The sequence below is a fragment of the Osmerus eperlanus genome, chromosome 27, assembly GCF_963692335.1.
Source record: "Osmerus eperlanus chromosome 27, fOsmEpe2.1, whole genome shotgun sequence".
Lineage (NCBI taxonomy): Eukaryota > Metazoa > Chordata > Actinopteri > Osmeriformes > Osmeridae > Osmerus > Osmerus eperlanus.
This window is the reverse complement of record NC_085044.1, coordinates 5,712,873-5,722,796: the sequence shown is the minus strand read 5'-3', so window position 1 is coordinate 5,722,796 and position 9,924 is coordinate 5,712,873. Positions and strand designations below refer to the sequence as shown.

At 42.5% G+C, this 9,924-nt stretch overlaps 1 protein-coding gene across 1 annotated transcript; it reads right to left on the bottom strand.

Moving 5' to 3' along the window:
• Positions 1–8,986: 8,986 nt before the first annotated feature.
• On the bottom strand, positions 8,987–9,924 carry LOC134013987 (zinc finger protein 239-like; the record flags this gene model as incomplete). The annotated part of the gene is made up of 1 exon (XM_062453790.1): positions 8,987–9,924. A coding segment is annotated over one exon (753 nt), but the record flags the coding sequence as incomplete, so codon positions are not given.

The window sequence follows — 9,924 nt, the reverse complement described above, 5'->3', positions numbered from 1 at the left end:
TTGACAGAGGTCCACGCTGTAAGAGAAGGTAGTAAAAGGAGCTCTCCTCACATGTAGAGAAACAGAGGGATGAAGTCAGAGACTTCATTCATACAAACATTGTCAGCTATAATTGCTGAATTTTACTATGAACTTCATGACATATGTACTGTATTGTGTATGTATTGTGGTAACATTATCGGCAAAATAGTCATGTTGTTGGATCATATCTGATGAAAGCACATTTGGAATTTATCATCAAAGGACAAACTACACACCGTTCTGGCTATATGAACCAGCAGTTTTCTGTTTAAACTTGCATGTTAACGTTTTTTCTACAATTGATGTCATGCAGCAGACCTCCGTGAATTAATTTGCCTCCTGTGGCGGTTAATGGTTTTAAAAGGTTGTGCTTTTTGTTTCCTTATCAAACCACCTCTAATACTGATCCATATCCACATTTAGCATTACATGTCTTGGTCTTGTCCTGGTATCAGTCCTTTATTTGGTCACAAAAAGTAAATGTAAAAAATATTTGTACAGCTGAAATAAAGTAAATCAGGTTACATTGTATTTTATGAATACAATTTAAAGTTTCATTAAAACATGTTTTAAGCACTGAATATTATGCTCAAGAAAGATAAGAATGTATCTGTATCAATTTCATTATTTAAGAAATTCAACAGTTCTTACAGTATTTCAGTGGCTCAAATGCTAATAACATCAATTCAAATACCAACATTTTGGAATCCGTTCTGAGAACGTTTAAGAAGTAGGATAAGTCTCACTGGACCAGGATTACTGCATTAGATCAAAAAGATCTACATGGGTGACGAGTCACTTGATCTTACTGCCAATCAACACTAACGACTGACAGGTGTGCTTCACAAACGAGCAGGTGAGCCGTAATGGCCAACTTTCTCTCCTGTCTCCTGGGAGACGGAGTGAGAGAGTCATGAAGGTCGTCACAGGGGCCCTGGTAGCTCTCTGGAAAAGTGTGTACCTTGTAAGTGAAGGTCCCTCTGCAGGGACCTGGGTTTTAATCCTACTTGTGCCTCACGTTCCCTGTCTGTCACTGATCTGTCCCAAACAAAGCAGAAACTGCTACAGTGAAAATATATTTTTTTAAAGCACAATTTAAAGATGTTCATTTTCTTATTTGACAGTATGACAAGAGGGAGGTGACACACAGGGGTCCCCCAGCCAGAATCCAACTCAGCTGAACCAGGATCTGAGCCCACGCTGTCGTGTTGAAACCTCAGCCTTTCCTTCATTCAGAATTCAAACGTATCTGCAAAAAAGCTGTTTTTGTGTCAACCCTGAATGCAATACCGAGAGCGAGAGAGACAAAGGGGGTGAGTAGGAGGGGGGAGCCTCGGGAGGGAGCAGGACTGGTGGGGTCGCTCAATAGATGAATCATGCATGCCTGGTCATTGCTTCCTAATCTTCCTGCCGGGCTACAGGCATTAGCCTACATGGCGGACAGTGTTCATGTTGTGATGGGCTACTCTGGGAGGTGGCTGCTCTGGACTGCTTATTTGCTAACTTCTGTTCGTCAGCATGGTGAGTCACTTGCAATTAGCAATAACAAGGCCGTTATTTAGAAAGCAGTGAAACGTTGCATAAAATACACTAGGTGGATGCGTTTGTGTTACTTGAGCATATTTTATACATTTGTCATGATATATTTTACACATTGACGTGTGCAATGGCCCATGCTACACTTAGAAAGTTTGTACTGTAATAAAGTATATTAGATATGAATAAATCTAATCGTATTAGGGCTCTTGACAAGCAATGTGACAGAATGCTTCACATCCGTTTTTATCAACTAAGGTGACTACATGGTAATACCTTCAGTGACAACATTGTAGTTAGCGTCATCGTGTTTCAGCGGTACTAGATAGTACAGTAAAACTTAGTTTGGGGGAGGTTGATCTTTCCAGGGGTACAATGATGTTAACGTTGATCTTGTTTTGGTGACACAGCCTTCTACTGACCCTTTACAACATCCACTTACCCCTTTAACCCTTCCATACTGTCCCTTTTACACTATTAATAACATTCAGCTCAAACAAAACCCTTTACTTTCATAGCAAGTTCCACAAAGCTACGTTTGACCATAGGTAAGACTATGTAGTGACATGGTAGTTAATGTTACCTCAATGTAAAGTGCTGCCCGGCTTTCTATGGAGAAAGACATGACAGCAAAGGCCTAATGAAGTGACTATTGTTCTGCCTCTGCCACTTTGTGATGAGATGTGTTTTGGTTTTCTCTCAGAACTGTCAAGTGTAATCAACAGCCACACTGTGGCTGTTAACTGTTACACAGCCAACGCTCACACTGGGAAGACACGGACACGAGGAAGGGCAAGGTCACTGAGGCACAAGGCGCGCGGGACAGCGCATCAGCCAACACGTTTCCACAGCCCTTTACATGCCGGACATCCAGATGGTAAGGCTGCAAGAACAGACCCCACCTCATCAGGCGCTGGTTGGGGTTCTGGAAGGAATGCAAAAAGGTAAGTGGGTTGTGGTCACTATACACAACCAAGGGACCTGTCCCAACATAAACCTCAAAATGCTGTAGTTCCCAGACCAACGCCAACACCTCTTTCTCTATGACTGAATAGTTCAACTGGTAAGAATATAACTTTTTGGAGTAGAAACTGACTGGAGGCTCAATGCTTTCTGGACCAGCTTGCAAAAGCAGCCCCCACCTTGCTGGCATCCACATACAGGGCAAACAGCTGATCCATTTGTGGAGCAGACCACACCGTGGCAGAGCAGAGCTCTGAGGTCTGAACATCTTCAAAAGCCCTCTGACCACCAGGGGACCAGTCAAAGTGAACCTTGGAGCTTAACAGGTTGGTTAGTGGACACGTTTTCCAAGCTCTTTCTTGGTGGAAGGAGAAGGAAACTGGTCAATCACCTTCACCCGTATAGGGCGCACTTGACCCTGGCCAACCACCTAACGTAGGTAGGTCACCGTGGCCTGAGCAAATTCACACTAGGCCAGGTTCACTGTAAGCCGTGCCCAGGCTAAACGTTGAAACAGGGCCTGAATACGCTGCAAGTGTTCAGGCCAGGTGACAGTGTACGAGTGTCAGAAACCGCTGTCCACAGTCATGGGTTCAAACACAGGCATGCAAATATCATATGGCTCTTCTTTCATTGGCTTGCATCGATCCTTTGCATGTGTGTGTGAGTGTGTGTGTGTGTGAGTGTGTGTGTGTGTGCAAGAGAGAGAGAGAGAGAGAGAGAGAGAGAGAGAGAGAGAGAGAGAGAGAGAGAGAGAGAGAGAGAGAGAGAGAGAGAGAGAGAGAGAGAGAGAGAGAGAGAGAGAGAGAGAGAGAGAGAGAGAGAGAGAGAGTACATCCTAACAGGCTCTGTCAGGGTGGCAGGGTATACACAGGTAGCAACACTAGACAAGACTTTGCAAAGTGACTGTGGTGAGAATGGATCTACTTACAGGTGGGGATTGGAAATCAAAATAGGTGTGTCAGAAGTGAACAAGGGGTCTGGCTAGAATTCAGGAGATGATGCCCTCTGGTGGTGAACATGTGAAAGTACATAGGGACGTGTAGGTGTTACAGTCAGCTCTGAAACTATGATGGTGGAAGTGATTCACAGAGTGTTACACATTAACACACCATTATAATCTGTTTTATTTACTGTAAGCAAATCATTTTTTATGTGCATTTCATTCATTTAAAAGGACTAAAATACCAGACGGCCATGTTCATAATTGTATTACTTTAAAAACAAAGGTTACCTCTCCTTGTAAGACTTTTTCCATAAGTGGATTACCATTTTTGTCTGTGAATAAAATAAATCATGGGTTTTTATTATCATCAAAGTCATTGTGGAGGACGGGGTGACAGTCCACTGTCCATTTTTCCACTGTGTTTACTTGGTTTGCAGTGATTTATAACTTGGTTTGCAGTTACTGTTATTTTTCCTCTGTGTAGTTGTGTATTATTATTTTTCATCAAATGTTATTGTCTCTTTGATGACTGTAGACTTATGCCCTCTAAACCTAACTAATGAACATTGACCGAAAGGGCAAGCGGTCAAAAGGAGATGTGAGTGTCTGCCCGCTGGGCCTATGGGAGTGGGGTGGGGGTAGGACACTTTGCCCCTCACCAAAATAGGTGAAGACTCTGTACAGGAGAGCAAGAGACAACAAGAGACAACAAGGAGCGAGCAGCTGCAGAGAAACACGCTGGGAGAGGAGGAAGACAGGGAAGCTGCCATGTAGACGCTGACCATGACATCTAAACGCCACAGGGGACACTAGAGAGTTCCCAAGCATGAACGCACACCCACAAGGCTGCTCAACACACACCTGGGAGGTAAGCCACTGCTTCCTCCCAGGACAACTGTTCACCCTGAAGTTTCCTTACTTAGGGTTGCGTGTTGCTGTGGGTGTACTGAGAGTAGAAGTATTGGGTGCGGTGGGTCTCTGGTGGGTTGTGGAGCGGGTTAGGGTCAGCTGGATAGTCCAGCGGAAGGGCAGGGTGAATCACTGTCTGTGCTGGACGCACTCTCTCTTATTCATACATTCTACTTTTTTCAATTAAGATCTGTATACGCCTATTGTATTCACCTTCCTGCCTGCCACAGTAAATTCTGTGTTTGTGTAAACATGGCAATCAAAAACAATTCTGATTCTGATGGACTCTCTGCGTGGCCCTGCCAGATGCACTGTTGTGAAAAACTTGAGAGTAAGTGACCCTCATTCAGAACATGGGACGCCCCTCTGTGTCATCAGATGGTGGTGACATTGTGTGTGTGTGTGTGTGTGTGTGGCTGCAGGTACCTGGAGGTGGAATGGGAGGCGAGGAAAGGAAGCCAGCGTAACTTTGGGAAGGACGTGATGAAGGGCTCGAGTGTCTCAGTAGGACAACTTCAGCGACTGTGGACTGTACATCCTGCTGTATGTGGAAAGCTTCATCCGGGTGAGAGCAGAGGTTGGACCGGACATTCAGCACACTAGCCCAAAAAGCTTTGGGGATGTGGAGTAGTTATTTAGAAACTCCAAAGTATATATTTTGAATATGAACCACGATTATCTTTTAATATATCAATGAACTAACGATAACCCTTTTTTTATCGATATTGACACGCAGAATCCACTTCTTAGGTTTTCAACTTATCGTAATGGTTCCCACAGCAACGGATGAAAGACTAAGCGTGAGGAGATTAAGGAGCTCATCCGGAAGATCCAAACTCAACAGGAACTGGACAAGAAGGAGGCGGCCCAGGGCTCGGCCACGGGCTCCCCCCAAGAGCAGGACCGGGGGAGGGAGGATGGTGTGGACACTGGGTCAGAGCCCTCCTGCCAGACCCTCAGTTGACCTGGCGCTGCTATGCTCTGACACATTGGTCCTGTTGGGCCTGGTCTGGCCCGGCCTTCTAAGGTCTGATCGGCAGCCTCTCTGTGGCCAATCATGATTGTACGCTGCTCCGGATGACTCCTCCATTTCCCTGCAGAACTGTCCTGTTCCTTCCATTACCTAGCATTAAAAAAACAAGACCTTTTAAATTTGTATTTGAATAAGTTCAAATACAAAGTATTTTCAAGTTTTTTCGCTGCCTTCTTAATTGACTGTTTTTGATGCGCTGTTGAGTGATCCGTTAAGTTATGGTTTCAAAGATGTTCCTTTTTGAAGGACGATCTGTGCTGAACCTACTGCTCTGCTCTTGCATCGTATTTGGTATGCTTCTGAGGAGTTTGTGATATTGCTGTCGTTTGTAAATTATATCTACCCGTCTGGAAAATATATAATTTTTTAAGTCTCAGTCCCTCATCAGTTAAGCATAGTTAAGTGTTAACGTGCTTGTCATGTCATTTTTTGATGTGAGTGGATGGATCTTCGGCATTAAATGAACTGATGCAAGAGCACACATTTTGCCTTTTGATCTTGAAGAGCAACAGAACCCCTCCTATTCATTCTCCATTTGGAATCTATTCTGCTTTGAAATCTTTTTTTGGTCCTTCGCATATAATAGCAGTAAATTGTTTTAAGAAAACAGTTGGCATCACTGTTTGAATTCCATATCTTCTTGATTGTTACATTTCTTATTTAGGAGTAATATATATATAGCTTTATTGGAAAGATATAGGAGAATAATTGTTGTAACTATTCACAATAGTTTGATATAGCAGATTAGCAGAGCATTTGACAGCACATCAAGAAGTGGTAAATTCAAATCCCCCCTGTAAATGGCTTTGGATTGAAGCATCTACTAAATACTGACATTTTAAAGGCAATGCAGGAAAGCCCACAATCATACAAGCCCCTCTTCAAATCAAACAAGCTAATCCAGGGCTCTCACGAATTTCAACAATTTCTCTCGCTGAGAAGTAAGGGATAACTTGTCCCGCTATATACAATTAATGGATGAGGTGCAGATTTCTGCCGAGTAGATAGTTGTCTCGAGTTACACAGTTATAAGCCAGCCAATTAGAAACTTCCCCAGCAAACTTTTTATAAAACTTGAGAGCCCTGCAAAGGGTGGAGTTGAGAGTTGCCTTATTACATCCAAACAAACATGTTCTGCAGTGTTTTTGTCCAAATACAGTTTTTATGTAGCCGGGTGGTGAATGCATGTGTATGTAAATGATTAAAAAATGACTAAAATGTATGTATATATATTTTATTGTGGACCTGAGGGGTACATTTGGGGTTGTTGGTTTCGGCCACTGGGTGGCGGTGTCGCGAACCAGGTGTTGACGCGGTGCATCTTGGTCGTTCTTTCTTTTCTTTTTCCTCCGAACATGAAAGCAGCACCTTTGGAAACTGCCGGAGTAAACCGTGTAAACATCTAGTGTTCCTAAGTCCACTGCCGTATTGTTTTGTATTATTTTTGTTTTAAATCATTTCTTGGGGTGTGCTTTCTGCGTAACAGTTAATAAACGAACCCGGGAAAAGTAATTGTGTCCTGTGTCGGTCTCAGTTCGGCAGGCTACGTTTACTTACTGTTACATTACTCTTTGGCTGTTGAGATGGCTCCTGTTGAGAAGACAGACACATGATTACTGTCAGAAAGGCTTCACTTTGTCCACATCCAAGTTGGCTAATTAACAGCATTGCACTTATGTCTGTTTTTGTCAATTAGCCTCCATGCCTAGGCTAGGCCTACAACTTATGCACTTAACCAGTCAGCTAGTTTTGCTTAGCTATCTCCCTCACCCTGTTAATTGAGGCAGTATTGCTCTTTTTGATGATAACTCCAAAAAACTCCCAATGTACCCAAAACTCCTCCATGAAGTTGATGTTTAACACAGCTCTGTTCCACAGTCTTCTTCACAAGAAGGCAGCCAGCCATAAACAGTTGAATAAGAAGAAACATTGTATCCTTAGAGGAATGACTTAAATATGAAAACTTTAATAGTTTCCACTGCTTTGTGAGTAACTTCTCTCCCAGATGCAAATTGCACATCTGAAGACATTCATTTAACCCCAACAAAGAGGAACTTTATCTAAGTTTATATTATAGACACACGGCAGGTTATGCGATAGTCTAATAAGAACAAATCTAAACTAACTTGGAGGGTAAAATACAGTTTGTATGAGAATATTCCAGTGAGGTAGGAAATAAATGTGTAAATGCCCTGTTATCAGGCTATCATCTAGTAAATAGGACAATTAACCCCTTTGTTTTACAACCATTCAGTCTCATGACCCGTGACTTGCGAATACAGAGAATGTGTGTCCATATTCTACAAGAATGGATGAAGATCAGTGTGCATTGGACTGTTCACCAGCAACATTATTCAGGATGTTTGTTTAGGACAAGTAATTATTGAAATAGCCTCTGACTATTTTGGTATCCAATCGAGTAAATCCCTTTCTATGATACTTGAAGTGTAAAGGGAAATTCCTTCACATCTACAAGCCCATCTAAGTAAGCCTAAATGGTGTGTTATTTTGGATAAAAACTACTTTTTCTGGTCTTCCAATGTTAGGATCCTATCCACTACTGTAACATACATGTACAAACAGGGATAACACACAATATTAAACTTAAGAAACATGTTTATTGAGATACAATTTGAATTATTATTACAATCCCAAATATTACACATACTCATGAGCACAATGGACATCCAATGCTGACAATAACATCCTTCTGTAAACATGTCAAAAATGTGAAATACAGTTTGTCAGTAACTTCTGTCCTATGTTCACAAGTAGTTTGGAAACACTTCATCCAATTTAGGTGAACTGTCACAAAACAAATCAACCAAGATAGCGAAGGAATTTTAGACAACTTTATTTGTTTATCACTTTTCAAATCGATTTTTACAAAAGGCTTTACATTTACCAACAAAGCTAACAGACTGAATCCAAGTGTTAATGAGGTATCGACGTGAAGCAATGAATATTCATTTAGCAGGCACTTTTATCAAAAGCAACAACTAGTGTATGTAGAAAGAACAGCAGAAAGAAAGTTCATAGAACAACAGGACTTCAATATAGTCAGAGTAAATATAGACAGATTCAACATAATCAGTCAATATTGTCTGAAATACATTCCTTATGGTCTGAAAAACCATAGCAAATGATCCCTTGGTGAGAGACACAGTAACCCTCTACATCAGAACCACCAAGTCTACGATCACAGGAAATGCTAATACATTTTCATGGTGCTTTGGAACAACCCACACACCCCTCAACACCTCATATATTTACAATACCAGATCCTTTTAAACAACAACAGAAAATTATATGTGCTTGAATTCAATTGCTTCAGAGCAGAAAGGTGTCAGCCAGAGTTGACAAGGTTTCTACTAGACTATAACTACTATTATTAGAAACTGCAAGTGGCAGCTCGGATCTAAGATGGATTCGAGAGACCGCAGATAGAGTGCGGCTAGTTTAGATCAACACTTGTATTATTGTTTTGTTGATTTTATGTAAAGCACTTTGAGCTGCAATTCTTGTATGAAAAGTGCTATATAAATAAAGTCTTACTTACTTACTTACCCAGTCTGACACAGCTTCCCTCCCATTGTTACAGGGGTAGAGTATTATTTCCTGTGTGTGTGCAGTCATGTTGGACTGTAGATCTGGTGTTACTGCATGTGCTGTCCCAGTAGGTGCAGGCCAGTAGTTCTTCCAGCTGTGGGTCATACAGAAGTTCTCTCAGGTGGTGACTGCTGGGACAGCTTGGCCCCAGACATCACTGCTTTGGGTCTTTTCTATTGTGAGTACGCAGGTGACTCTTCAGATTGCCATTTGTTTTACCTGAGTAGTCACAGTGTGGGCAACTGTAGGGCTTCTCTCCTGTGTGGATCCTGCTGTGATTCTTCAGAGCAGCTGAGGTAGAGAAGGCTTTATCACAGTATTCACAGCTGTGGGGCTTTTCCCCAGTGTGGATCCTGCAGTGAACTGTGAAATTGTCAAGCCGGTTAAACTTTTTACCACAGAGGTCACAGCTGTAGGGCTTCTCCCCAGTATGGATCCAGCTGTGATTTCTGAAACTATCAAGCCGTCCAAAGGTTTTACCACAGAGGTAACAGCTGTAAGGCTTCTCTTCAGTGTGGATCCTGCGGTGAGCTGTGAAATGGCCGGCCTGGTTAAAAGTTTTACCACAGAGGTCACAGCTGTAGGGCTTCTCTCCAGTATGGATCCTGCGGTGAACATTGAGAGTTGTAGCCACCCTAAAGGTTTTACCACAGAGGTCACAGCTGTGGGGCTTTTCCCCAGTGTGGATCCTGCGGTGAACTGTGAAATTGCCAGCCTGGTTAAACTTTTTACCACAAATGTCACAGCTGTAGGGGTTCTCTTCAGTGTGGATCCTGCGGTGAACTGTGAAATTGCCAGCCTCGTTAAAGGTTTTACCACAGAAATCACAGCTGTAGGGCTTCTCTTCAGTGTGGGTCCTGCGGTGAACATTGAGATTACCAGCCCGGCTAAAGGTTTTACCACAGAA